At 38.1% G+C, this 14,343-nt stretch overlaps 2 protein-coding genes across 3 annotated transcripts; both read right to left on the bottom strand.

The window, feature by feature from the left end:
- Positions 1-286: 286 nt before the first annotated feature.
- LOC129364010 (uncharacterized) lies at positions 287-8,598 on the bottom strand. 2 transcript variants are annotated; one of them, XM_055036373.1, is made up of 14 exons: positions 8,444-8,598; positions 7,416-7,527; positions 7,086-7,249; positions 6,723-6,972; positions 5,971-6,095; positions 5,683-5,833; positions 5,264-5,369; positions 5,087-5,174; positions 4,430-4,541; positions 4,088-4,251; positions 3,722-3,974; positions 3,002-3,126; positions 2,030-2,180; positions 287-689 (listed from the first exon to the last, which is right to left on the bottom strand). In XM_055036373.1, the coding sequence occupies exons 1-14, from the start codon at positions 8,531-8,533 to the stop codon at positions 556-558; spliced, it is 2,025 nt and encodes a 674-aa protein (XP_054892348.1). In that variant the 5' UTR covers positions 8,534-8,598; the 3' UTR covers positions 287-555. The 2 variants fall into 2 exon arrangements, with proteins under 2 accessions (XP_054892348.1, XP_054892347.1); XM_055036372.1 differs by having other exon boundaries at positions 5,087-5,180.
- A 1,344-nt stretch (positions 8,599-9,942) lies between these two features.
- On the bottom strand, positions 9,943-13,812 carry LOC129364011 (trans-1,2-dihydrobenzene-1,2-diol dehydrogenase-like). The gene is made up of 7 exons (XM_055036374.1): positions 13,585-13,812; positions 13,378-13,489; positions 13,127-13,290; positions 12,277-12,529; positions 11,420-11,544; positions 11,081-11,231; positions 9,943-10,722 (listed from the first exon to the last, which is right to left on the bottom strand). Exons 1-7 carry the CDS (start codon positions 13,672-13,674, stop codon positions 10,613-10,615), a joined length of 1,005 nt encoding a protein of 334 aa, XP_054892349.1. The 5' UTR covers positions 13,675-13,812; the 3' UTR covers positions 9,943-10,612.
- Positions 13,813-14,343: the final 531 nt, after the last annotated feature.

Genomic DNA, 14,343 nt, shown 5'->3' on the forward strand with positions numbered 1-14,343 from the left:
CTCATCGTCATGTTCTGCAAGCACTATTCTTTTAACTTAAGACCAGGTTGGTTTATGAATATTGTCTCATAATTACCAATTTTAAGAAAATTGCATTTCAGAAACTTGATATAATTTATAAAACTAAACCAAAAACCAAGTCTCTATAGTCTGCTTTTAGACAAACCAACACATTCAAGGACATACACACCTACCACATATATAGTTGAATAAACTTACTTTACAAATGGGTTAAAGAAAAACACTTGCCATTTTTTTCAGAAATTTGCTAATACATTTATTTCAGATTGTCAATGTTAATACATTTCATTGTTGACAGTTTCAATACATCTGTGTACAAAGCTGGTGTGCAACATGTAAATATAAGAACAGTTTCCTAATCCTTCTCATGTGGTTGAGAGAGGTCATCTTGGGTGTTTTTTGTTTGTTTTTCTTAAGTTACTCAAAGTTGGAGGTCAAACAGTGTTTTCCTACAAAAATAAATGCTTAACCACATTAACTATTCTTGAAGTAAATTGAGTAAGTTCATCTCCATTGTAAACTGGTTGTATTTAATCACAGCAGAACTGACTCAAACTTTTGCTGGCTGTCCTGGCTGTATACCACTCCCACCTGCCGGCGAATCTCATCCTCCATTTCAGCCAGCAGCAGAGAGTCAGCATGGGACATGACTGGACTCTCTTTCAGTCCTGCAAAGAGAAACATACTGATGAGTCAGCTGCTACAGACAAATTCTCTACAGAAGTTCAGAGATAAGAGCTTATGCAGTTTTACAAGATGCTAATTGTTAAGCTTTTTAGTTATGTTCTTGTTCAAGCTTTTCTCAATACTTTCCATTTTTCACATACACCCTCCTGCCACATTAAACCAAGCATTCCATATTTCATGACCATTCCTGAAATGCATTTTTTTAATGCCTCAGCTATATGATGTTTGCAACGAAGTACATGACTTCACACAAAGACCTGAACTCATTGTTATTTATTGGATATGTACAACACCCAATAATTAACAAAAAACATTTATGTGGGTAAATCCAAAAAAAATCTCAGTGTCTTCTTACAACTCAGGTATTAGTGTATCCTTTACACTAGTTTTAAAGAAAAAAAAAAAAAAAAGTTAATCGCTGTTCTCCATCAACATGTGTCTAATAGCAGTGTCAAAAATGTTTCAGAATAAAAATTTAGATTCATCAACTTCCTTAAAAAAAACTGAGATGAGAAATGTTATTTCGGTTTTTCTCTACTGTTTATCATTACATATTAGCAGAGCTACTTGATTCTTACAAAGCAGTTAATCCAGGAAACTCATTGATTTTTGTCAGTGGTTCGCCCCCAGCAATACAAGGTTGTAGACATTAGCTTCAGTACAAATACCAAGTAGGTTTCCATGGTGCATTTTAGTGCAGGTATATTTGGTGTTTGAACTATTCCAATAGGCAGTTATAGTAGCTTTTGGAGGGAACCCAGGAATTTATGGATTTTAGCCATTTGTGGACAGCTTGGGTCACAAACACCTCAAATACTGTTTTGGTTGCAACAATTGTTAGCTACTCAATATCCCTCATAGAGTAGGAATACTCAATAAGGAGTATTCCTTATTGAGTATATTTTGGAACACTTTGTATTTAGACAACATTGTTTTACAAGTGGAGAAACGTGCTACATTTAATTTTTTAAAAATGTAGATCAATAATTGACAGGTAGATCTTCCAAACCATTGCAAAATATTTAGCACTTTCATTATAAATTATGTACGTGACAGGGCATTTGTATAGCCACCACTATAATGAACAGTGACTCAGCTCAGCTGAATCTTCTCTGCTTGAAATTCTGAAACTGTTTTGACAGAAGCCATCCAAAATCCACAAATTATTCTTCAGTTTTGTTTTTCATTAAACAGAAACGCTAGCTTCAATCACAGCATCAACTTCTGTGATGGTCCTGGAGAGCAGGGGGTTCTGGAATCTTGGAGGTTCTGCAGCTAATGTTACCAGATCTACACAGAGTGCAAAATGTTGTCTCATTACCCTTGAGCAGACATTGGCGGACCTCCTCTGCTTCGTAACACATCCCTGTGCTGTTGGTAAAGTTGAGAGGCAAGTAGGGTTCAGGTACTGGATACTGGGTCTCCTTCCCATTAACAACCAGTGACGTGGGGCACCACATAGGTGAAAGGACCTGGAGCATGTGAAGTAAAAATTGTATCATTTCTTTTAAGAATTTTATTTTAATTCTTTAGTCATTCAACACTAGTATTGTTTAGTCTGTTAAACCGTGTAGGTCAAGGAGTCTTTGAAGAATCAGATAGGTTTCCTTTTGACCTCTCCTTGGAAAAGTTCCAATAGGTTATCAGTGACTAAAATAAGGCACCAGTGTTTAACAGATAACAATAAACAGGTTAGGTAATTGTAGTGAGATGGAATAAACCCTAAGGCTCAACAAATTCCTGCATTAGATGTCACAAGCAAAGGCTACAAAGTCTGATAATGTTCTTGTTATGCAAAATTGTTCCATTAGTAAATCTGATTTTTGGAAATGCACCTATTTTTGAACAAAGATGTTTATCATCTGAACAATTAACTTACCCTAAGGATGGAATGCACTCTCTCTATACCCTGTTAAGAGTGACTGTGCATTAACCTGTTCGACTGGAATTGGCTCTGGGCCAGGGAGTGACCACATTGTATATAGAGTCCTATATATTGTGAGAGCTTGCAGCTCCAAGTCAGAACTCATTGTAGGTACAGCTGTTGTGCTGTGGTTACTGTGTGTTCTCTGTTTGCAAACGACTGAAATAAAGATTTTGCTCTTTGCCATTTGCCAGAGTCTCAAGCCTGATCTGTTACTACAGATTAGATTTTGTTTTTTCCACAAGCATATGCATAGATTAATGTCAAAACAGTGTTTGATGATGCTTCAATTTCTTCTACATAAAACACTTGCACTGACATACACAATGGTCTTTCTGAATTGTTGCCATGCCATCCTTGATAACCTACCTGGATTGTGCCCTTTGTCCCACCAATAAGTGCATCATTAAGCAGCTGGTACCCAGCAGAGCAGCTGATTGTTGCTATTCTGTTTTTAGAATACTTTAGAATGGCAATCACAGTCTCATCCACTCCTATGATATACAACACAGCATAGAGAAAAGATGTCAAAACTCAAAATGCAGCTGTAAAAGCTGAAAATTAAGAGTTGTAAGCTAATTTAGTTTCAACAAGGTTTATCAGGAGGAGAAAATGGCTTTGGGAAACATTCTAATTGGATGACATTTCTTTTATAATCAGCCTTCTATGGTATGAAATGATCCATTTTCTAAGTCTGACCTGATGTACTTATTTTAATGTGTGATGGTTAATTTACATTTTCTTTGCAACTACAGTAGGGAATTATTTTCTGTTACAAAGCCAGAAAAAAAAAACTCCTATGGAAAATGGGAGTTTAGTTCCTACAGGGCCGAAACATTTTAGAATTTGACTAATCAAATCAGACAATTAGGTAAACATTTTCTGATTTCAATTCTTGACAAGTTGATCAGAGTCTCCACACAAAATGTAATAAAAGCAGCTTTTCTTTTAAATATTCATCCATGAGGAATCTGCACACAATTACATAAATCTTAACTCACTTTAATGTAAAGTTGTATCTCGCATCATGTCACTCAGTTGGCACAGCCTCTGAGGTTACATGAATGCCTTATCCTGCTAACTCCTTACCCGTCTCCAGGCAGAACCCGCTGGCTTGGATACTCTCCGGCTTCTCTCCTTTGTACACCATATTTATGAATTGAAGGCAGTAGATACCAAGATCTAGTAATGCTCCTCCACCGAGGTCCTTCTGAACTGCTCTTGGCACGTGCAACAGTGGCACACCAAAGTCTGCACGGACCATCTTCACCTCCCCTATGTACTGCTGAGCCAGCAGCCTTCTGATCTCCACAGAGACCGGGAAAAACCGTGTCCACACAGCCTGCAGAGAAAACGTGTTTTAAATCGTTTAACTTTTGATGGTTTTCAAGCATGTAATGGTAAACCGTATACAGAGGAATTCATTACTTTCTTCCTGGTTTGCGACATACTTACCTCCATGAGGAAGACATCATTCTTTTTGGCAGAGTCCAGAATCTCTTTCACTTCCTTGACATTCATGGCCAGTGGCTTCTCACACAGAACATTCTTTTTAGCATTTATGAAAAGTTTACAGGCCTGCAGATGGTACGGGTGGATGACTCCAACATACACAACATCTGCACACAGGTCAAACAACTCTGACTGACATGCTTCAATTTCTTTCAGAAATAACAGTATGAAATATTAAAAGAAAATAAGAACTAAATATAAGGAAACCTGTACCATAAAACAGGAGGTATTGTAAAGTTCAAAACTAAAACTTAACTGAACAACCTCTGGCAGATTGACACTGACCTATGTCTGGATCTCTGGCCAGCTGTTCATAGCTGCCATAAGACCTAGGGATGTTGTGTTTTACAGCAAATTGCTCAGCGTCCTCCAATTTACGAGCTGCAACAGCCACAACCTGTAAAGTCACAGATGACATAAAATAATTCTAAATACATTAAAGTTTTTTTTTTTTTTTTTAAATGAAGCCAGCCATTCCACTTGATTAAAAATCTTGCACAAGTAATGTGTTTTTAGGCCTTACATCTTTTTGGCAGTTTCACTTGTCAGCAGGGGGCATCATTCATATAGACAAATTTTTGTAGTTGGGGAGGAGGGGCGGGTAACGTTTGCCTACTTGGTAAAATGCATGACTCAGATTGTTCAATTTAATTGTTCATTTCCAGTTCTTTGTAACTCCCAGACTTTTTTCAGAAACTACATGGTTTCTACCGTGGTATACAGTAGAAGGTTTGGCAGGTAATCAAAATGGAAACAATTTCCAAAATCATTGATGTTGTCTTCTCCATTTAGTCAAGGCTCAACATCATGCATGCTTAATTCATAAAAACTCTTACCAAAAAAAGAAAAGTAATAGGAGGCTGTTAAGTACATGGAAGAATGTTACTCCACCACATATGGAGGCACATTTAATCCAAGTCACACATTGGCAGGCACACTCACCGAATGGTCTTCTGCAGGAAGAGTTTTCAGAGCCACAGTAAAGTCGTGACTGCTCTTGCCTGCGCTGCAGATTCCCCACTTGGTAGCCCTGGTGCTCCAAAATGATCAGGAACAGAAGTTAGTCTCCATTGTAAACCGGTTACATATAATCATAGCATGAATAAGTCAAACTTTTACCTTAAGTTCTGGTTGTACACCATTCCCACCTGCCGGCGGATCTCATCCTCCATTTCAGCCAGCCGCAGAGTATAAGCAAGAGGTATGATTGGACTCTCCTTCAGCCCTGCAAAGAGAAACATTCTGATTAGTCAGCTGCTGCAAACACAAATGCTCCACACAAGTTCAGTGATGGGAAGTGCTTATGCAGTTTTACAAGATGTTAATTGTTCACCTTTTTAGTCATGTTCACACAAACTTTTGTCAATACTTCTGATTTTTCCTTCTCCCCCACCCTCCATACACCCTCCTGCTGCACTGAACCCCAAACATCCCATATTTAATGACTAGGCCTTAAGTGTTTTTTTTTTAATGACTCAGCTATACGATGCAGCTAATGTTACCGGACCTCCAGAGTGTAAAATGCTGCTTCGTATTACCCCCGATCAGACAGCAGCGGACCTCATCTGCTTCATAATGCTTCTCAGGGCAGTTGGCGAATTTGAGACGGAAGGTGGTTTCAGTGTCTTGATTCTGGGGATCCTTCCTAACAACAACCAGTGATGTGGGGCACCATATAGGTGAAAGGACCTGGAGCATGTGCAATCCGATTAATGTCAAAATAGTGTTTGACAACACTTCTAATTTCTTCTACATAAAAGACTTGCACTACTAAACATACACAATGGTCTTTTTGAATTGTTGCCATGCCATCCTTGATAACCTACCTGGATTGTGCCTTTTGTCCCAATAATAGTGGCATCATTGGGCAGCTTGACCACAGCAGAGCAGCTGACTATCGCCATTCTGTTTCTAGAATACTTCAAAATGACAGTCACAGTCTCATCCACTCCTATGAGGATATATAACAACACATAGAGAAAAGAGGCTAAATCTCAAAATGCAGCTGGAAAAGCTGAAAATAAAGCATTGCCCTAATGTACCCATTTATTTTACATATGATAAACAATTGTTAATTTACATTTTCTTCACTTTAAAAGAAGGATGTTTTTACATTAAGTTTTCTGGCATTTCAACACTCTGAGCAGAAAAATGTTGGAAAAGATATGCAAATTAATTACAGAAATAAAGCTTTAAAAAATGTATAATCTCTCAAGGTTTGTGTGAAAACTGAAGATGCACCAATCTGACTTTTCCTATAAAAAAAACTTATTGAAAAAGGCAGTTAGTCGCTTACTTTTGAAACATTTAATAAACGTGGGGAAAACATGAAAGAATTTGACTAATCAAATCAGAGACAATTAAGTAAACATTTTCTGATTTCAATACTTGAGAAGTTCAGCGAGTCTCAACACAAAATAAAAAGCAGCTTTTCTCTTCAATATTGATCTCCGGAGGAATCTGCACACAATTATATAAATCTTAATTTACTTCAATGTAAAATAGTATCTCACATAATGTCACTCATTTGGCACAGCCTTTGAGGTTACATGAATGCCTCATCTTGTTAACTCCTTACCCGTTTCCTGGCAGACTCCACTGGCTTGGATACTCTCCGGCTTCTCTCCGTTGTACACCACATTTATGAGTTGAAGGCAGTAGATACCAAGATCCAGCAATGCTCCACCGAGGCCCTTCTTAACTGATCTTTGCACGTGCAACAGCGGCACACCATAGTCCGCACGAACCATCTTCACCTCCCCTATGTACTGCTTGTCCAAAAGCCTTCTTATGTCTATAGTGGCCTGGGTAAATCGGGTCCACACAGCCTGGAGAGAAAACATGTTTCAAACCGTTTAACATTTGAAGATCTTCAAGCATGTAATGGTAAACTGTATACAGAGGAATTCATTTTTTTCTTCCTGGTTTGCGACATACTTACCTCCACGAAGAAGACATTATTCCTTCTGGCAGACACCACAATCTCTCTCACTTCTTTGAGGTCCATGGCCAGTGGTGTCTCACACAGAACATTCTTTTTAGCATTTGTGAAAAGTTTACAGGCCTGCAGATGGTACGGGCGGATGACTCCAACATACACAACATCTGCACACAGGTCAAACAACTCTGACTGACATGCTTCAATTTCTTTCAGAAATAACAGTATGAAATATTAAAAGAAAATTTAACCTGGATAACAGAAAATATAGAGCAGAAGGCATTAAGTTTTAAAATAAATAAACTGAAAAATCTCTGGCAGATGGACACTGACCTACGTCTGGGTCTCTGGCCAGCTCCTCATAGCTGCCATAAGCCTTAGGGATGTTGTGTATCGTGGCAAATCCCTGAGCATCCTGCAATCTACAAGATGCAACAGCCACAACCTGCAGATACAGTCAGTTACACTACAACCACCTTCCTGAGGATTTCTACACATGGTAAGAGTATTAAGTTTAATTGAAATATGACATTTGGACATGACAGACAATATTTCATAACAAAATGTTCTTTTGTTACTTTCACAGCACATTGCAACAGCCTACTTGACCTCTGTCACAATTTATTATGCCACAACAATAAATGTTTAGCCATTTTATATAAAACATGGGCCATAACTATGCAGTGGATGCACTGCACATTTCTTTTAGTGTCCTCTTAAAAAAAAAAATCCTTAAACAACTTTCTTTCACAAGATGAAAGTCTTAAGGAAGACTTCGATTTAAAGAGGATCTCTCTCTCTATATAATATATATATATATATATATATATATATATATATATATATATATATATAAAGGAGGAACGTCCCGGGGTCTAAAACTCCAGTCCTCGAGGGCCGCAGTCCTGCAACTTTTAGATGTGGCTCTGCTTCACCACACCTGAACACAATAATTAGGTCGTTAGCACGAACCGGAGCTCTTATCTACATAGGGAGGAGGTAATTAAGCCAATTCAGTCCAGCGTTTTGTACCTGTGGCACATCTAAAAACTGCAGGACTGCGGCCCCCGAGGACTTGAGTTTGAGACCCCTGGCAGATGCTCCCATATTGCATACTTTGCTGTGAAAGAGTAAGAGCGTCTAAATAAATGTTGTCGACGCCCTGGAATTTGCAACTCACAACTCTGACATCTCCTGCATTCAAATTTGAAGCCTGTCTGTTTGTCTCGGAAGCAGTTTCTTCTTCTTTTTTTTTTTTTTTTTTTTTTTTGCAGAACTTAGAACAACTGCAGAAAAGTCCCGACATAATGCTTTGCACCGAAAGATAGTGTGTGATTTTCACTGTAGTTCAACAAACCCACCTGATGCTCTTCTGCAGAGCGAGTTTTCAGAGCCACGGTGAAGTCATCACTGAGCTTCCCTGCGCTGCAGATTCCCCACTTGGTTGCCATGTTGAATCAAGTGTCCTCAGCTGTCTCTACCCTCGCAAGACAGCGCCGACTGAAGGACGCTGTAGTTCGTGTTCCCCGTCACCAGATGGCGATAGAGCGCCAATTTTCCTTTTATATGGTCGGTTTTCTCGTAACGTCACACTAATAATCAAATATCGACTTACACGTGCGTTTAATTCGTGATTTGCGTGAATGCGTGGCCGCTTGGAAACCATTCCAGGCAAATCGATTGATTGACTGGTTAAACTGAACTGGATTATCACTATTTGTGCGCAAACTTTATCAGCTTACAGGCAATTTTGAATGCATTTAATCATCAACTTAATTGGAAAACTTTGTGGTTAATGGAAGATTGAACCAGTTATTTGATGGATGGAAGTTTATCCTGTGTAAATTGTAAATAATTTTTCCAACTACAATACAAATCACCTTTTGCTCTATTTTTCTGTCTCTAGTGTGTTAAATCAACCCTGATCCTCCCTGAGTTTTATCTTTAGGTTTTCTGATAAACAGCTCTTTATTTTAAATATTGATTGCTCATTTTAACATGAGTGCATCATCATAAATGTTACACTATGCTGCAGCTTGATACATAAATGTAATTGTATATTTCAGCTAACATTAAGATACATATTAATGAATATTCATTAGAATGTCCTTATTAATTTAATGTCGAGTGAACATGAGGAACTGGATGCTTTGTGTTTGTTCTCAGACCTATAACCAGGACACTACTTAATATTTCAGTTTCTTTCTTAACTTTTCAAATGTTTATGATCTTTCTAACCGATGCCTTTCTCACTCTTTATTTTTGTGTTTTTCAGCTGCTACTCATTAGTTTGACCTAAAGCTGACTGTCATGGACTGCATAAATAAGGAAGGCATCACAAGGAACCAAAGTGATGCCAATCAGAGTCAAACTAGTGTTACCACAACTTGTAATGTTTTCCTGGTTCATACAGTTCAAAGCTTAACCTCATGGACACTGTTCTTCCATGGACAGTAGACTTGTTCTCACAGAGAAAAAGGAGTCAAATATGTTTAAAGATCTATCCGTCTTTTCCAAAATAAAATGTTATATCAATGCCATGTTGTCATTGTCAACATTTTGTACACACATTTTTGGAAATGTTAATGCAAGACATATACTCATGATACCCATCTGCTAATAAAAGTGTGTTTAACACCAGTGAAGTAATTTTTAGCACTATGTTATGATGTAGACCTATCAGACCAAAAATGTACATAAATTCTTAGCTTTCATTCAATATAAAATGAACACAAATACTTCAACATTGATTCAATCTAAAATCAACATAAATCTGCACGCAGATACACAGTCAAATGATGTTTGAATAAGAATTGACTCAATGTAATAACACAAATCTGCGTGAAAATCCACGTTCAAATGATGGTTGAATCAACATTTATTCAATGTAAAATCAACATAAATATGCATGCAAATTGACATCGAGACAATGGCTGAATCAACACTGATATAATGTCAGTTATGGTTGAAATCCTAACGGTGATTCAACATGCAAGTCACCAACCATTTTCAAATCCGTTTCAATGCCAGGCTTCAGCATAGATTCAGTGTCTCTGCCTGACATTGTTTCACCGTTGTTTCACTCATTGTGCTATCTGGGATCTTACAATGAATACTTTGTTTATCTAGAAAGGACACAAATAAGAATTTAATGATGCTGGAGCTCAATACAGTTGATCTACATGTTTATTAAATATAATATTTAATCATAGTTAATATTTTGATTAAATATGTTCTTTTATCTATCTATAAATCAGTCATGTGTTCCAATATACTCATTACAAAAAAAAATTTTTTGTGACAATCCAGAGGCAACAAAATTATTTATGAAGAATTCAGACAGTTCACATAGTTATTCTAATCTATTGATTGTGGTAGTAAACCCCAAACAAAATGACTGTGTTCAGGCTTTTGTGTGATCTGTTTATTCTAACAATCCAAACCCTGCCTCAAGCAACCCCCTTTTGACCCTTCTAAGGCAAAAGGGGGTTCACTGTAGGAGAGGAAGAATTCACTTCTATGGACTGATGTCATTTTCTGTCCTGGCTGAAGACAACTCCCACTTGTTTCCTGATTTCATCCATGATTTCTGTCAGTAGGATGGAATCAGCCAGAGGCATCCGTGGGCTCTCCTTAAGTCCTGCACAGGCGAGCAAAGTGAGACAGAAACACAGCAAAATTTATGTACATATTCATAATGAAGCGCAGAGTGTGGTAAAGCAGGGATAAAAAGATTATGCAAATGGGAAGAAGGGGTAAAAAACAAGCATCTAATAATAACATACTGTAGAGGACACTAAGGACAGAAAGCAGAAACCAGACTGATCCAGAAAGATAGGTAACATAGTGTATGATTTTTCATCTTATGTTTCTTCAGGAGCCTCCAAAAATGCAACTATTTCACTGAATTGCAGTGTTCTTTGAAACAGTGTTTGAGCCATTCAAACCTTGTAATCTTTTGAAGACAAATGCACACCTTCCCTTTCATCCTGACCTACCTTTTAACAGGCACTGTCTCACTTCCTCTGCCTCGTATCGAAGCCCAGTGCTGTTGGTGAAGTTCAGAGGAAGGCACGGTTCAGGCAGAGGGTACTCTGTCTTCTTGTCATTCAGCAGCAGAGTGGTAGGGCAGTGCATTGGCCCAAGCACCTAAAGGGAACAGACCAGGTGCTTTTTTAACAGGTGCTTTTTTAACAATCCAGACTTAACAAAGTTATCAGATAATTGTCTCAAATCTTCTACTTGATTTTTCAAGAAAGTTATTTTAAATTTGTTTTTGCATATGCATTATTTCTTAATTAAGTTAAATGGCTCTGCGCAGTGTTGGTAAAACGTACTTTAATAGAACCTTTGGTGCCACTGATGACGGCATCGTTTGAAAAACGAGCAGCTATTGAAAAGGCACAGAGGGCCATCCTCTTTCTGGAAAATTTCATAACAACAACCACAGACTCATCCACTCCTGCCAAAAATATAAAAACAAATTTAGATACTTACAGTGACATACAAAAAGCATTAAAATGCTTTCAGTGCACAATTCTCGCATGATTGTTTCTTATTTTCAAAGAGACTGACTGCAATCAATGTAAATAGCAGATTAATTCTAAAAAGGGCAGAAAATAAAATCTCCCTAGTTCAAAGTTGACTTTAACAAAGCCAAACCATATTAGGTTTAAGAAGTAGATTGAAAATGACAAACTAGAAGAGCAAAGAGGGAATACAAATGAAAACAGCAATGACAATCAACAAAATATATTATTATTATTGTTATTATTATTATTATTATTATTATTATTATTATTATTATTATTATTATTATTATTATTATTATTATTATTATTATTACTACTACTACTACTACTACTACTACTAATAATAATAATAATAATATGAATTAATTGATTCAGCTTAATTTTTTTTTTTGTAATAATCAGAAGGTTTGAAGTTTTCCCCCCCAGATAAACAGTATAACTGTTCTGCTGTGGGCATTTGGATTAGATTTAATGATGATAAATCTTGGATTCTCTGTTAAAACTATTACACCGTGGAGTGTTTACTCTGAAGTTTATGTGTAAGTAACTTTTATGTGTCACTCAGGGATTTTTCACTCCCACTTCAGTCATGCTCAGTTTGCGATTAATAATAATAAAGTACATCCCACGCCCTCCTGCAAGTCCTGTATGCTGAAAATTACCCGAGTCAAGAAGTACACCCGAGGCCTGAATAGACTCTGGCCTCTCGCCGTTAAACACCATCAGTACAAACTGAAGGCAGTACACTCCAATATCCAGCAGAGCTCCTCCTCCCAGTTCCTTCTCAACTGAGCGAGGGATGTGGAGCTGAGGGGAGCCAAAGTAGGCCTTCACCAGCTTCACCTCGCCTACTGCCTCTTCAGCCAACAGCTTACGCACCTCGGCATGCACTGGAAAACAGCGGGACCAGATGGCCTGAAAGGGGACAAAACAGTCAGCAGAACCCAACTTTTGCTGATGTTGTAAATTGCTACTATAATTCTTAACATAGTCTGTCTTTTTGAGACTGGTTTTATGTGCAAAGCAATTTGTCTAATTAATTAAGATCTCCAATTGCTTGATAGACATCAGCATGTCATTATGAAAAGGTTGTACAGAAAATACAACTTTTCACTCTGGTAAATTTTAAGCTGATGTCACTTTTTCCTAACTTCCGATGAAGAGTGACTTTCTGAAAAAACACATTGCATTGGTTCAAAAGGTGGGGAAATCAAGTTGCTTCTGATCCACGGCCTATTCTGAATGTTGTGTGCTTAAAGACACGTGGAGCTTCAAAGTTAGGCAGCATCATAACTAGTTAAGTTAGTTTTTGGGGACAACACGAATTTGTTTAACTTTTCTTCCTGTGAAAGGATAAATTGACCAACTGGAAATAACATGACATGTCCAGAAAACATCAGTTGCTGGTTAGTTTTTGAATTGATCAAATTATAGAAGGGTTGATACATAATAGTGTAAAAGGGTGTAATATAAATTACACACAAATTCATGATGGACAGAAATCTACCTTACCTCCATCAGGAACACATTGGTTTTCCTGGCGGCCTCCACCAGGTCTTTGACCTGCCTGGAGTTCATTGCAAAGGGTTTCTCACACAGGACATTCTTCCCAGCCTGTAGGAACAGCAGACCAACTTTCCAGTGCTCTGTGTGTAGCACTCCCAGGTAGACAATGTCTAAGGACACAGATGTATTATCTTTAGCTGACAGAAAAAAACCATTATCCATATGCACAGCTTACTTGTTCTGAACTTCTAGCTCACCAATATCTGGGTCTCTGGCCAGCTGCTCATAACTTCCATAAACTTTTGGAATACTGTGCTTCTTTGCAAACTCTTTGGCACGATCACTGCTCCGTGATGCAATGGCTGCTATCTGCAAAATGAACAAAGTAGATATTTCTGCTTCTGTTCTGAACACAAAACACAGTTGAATATTGACATTGGAGTGAGCTTTCTTGGTTCTGTTACCTGGTGATCTTCCGCTGGCAGAGTCTTCATGGCCACACTGAAGTCATGGCTTATCTTCCCCGCTCCGCAGAGTCCCCATCGAATTGCCATGTTGAATTGGATGGTGAGTGACAAATTAGTATGACGCTGCTTTGGTAAGAATTCGTGCTGCAGGCAAGTTGTGACCTTGAGAAATGTTACACGTTTGTGGAGGAGAAACTTCCCAAACTGTCATGCCACTGCACCAGAGGGCAGAGGGATCCATTTATATGCTAGAGAGGCACAATGTGTCACCTTCCTTTAGCTCCCACCCTCAGGTTGAGATGTAATACACACATGCACATACAAATACACTCTCTGTGTTGTATTGCTGCTGATACAGGTGTTTCAGTCCGGGCTGAGGTAGTTTGAGCCAGTTGTCTCTGACAATCTGTAACAGGACAGTCACTGAAGTATCATATTTCACACACTATGGAGGGAAAAGTAATATGTGTTCCACAAATCAGCTGATGGGTCAAACCAAAATCCATCACAAATCAAAAGCTGCTTCCTCTGTGGGATACAAACAGCTTCCCATGATGGTTTTACTGTTGCACTGAGGCCAATGATTAAACCAACAACTTGTGGGGGTTTATAAATTAGATAAATATGCTGGGTTAACAGAATTCTCATGGTGTCCAGCGCAAAGCAATTTACCTGACCAGTAAGCTGAGCCACAATGACTTAGGAAAAGCATCAGTTCACTTGCCCTTGAGCTAAATATTATCTGCTCAGCCAGGC

The sequence above is a fragment of the Poeciliopsis prolifica genome, unplaced genomic scaffold (assembly GCF_027474105.1).
Source record: "Poeciliopsis prolifica strain line A6 unplaced genomic scaffold, Auburn_PproV2 SCAFFOLD011, whole genome shotgun sequence".
In the NCBI taxonomy this organism is placed as follows: Eukaryota; Metazoa; Chordata; class Actinopteri; order Cyprinodontiformes; family Poeciliidae; genus Poeciliopsis; species Poeciliopsis prolifica.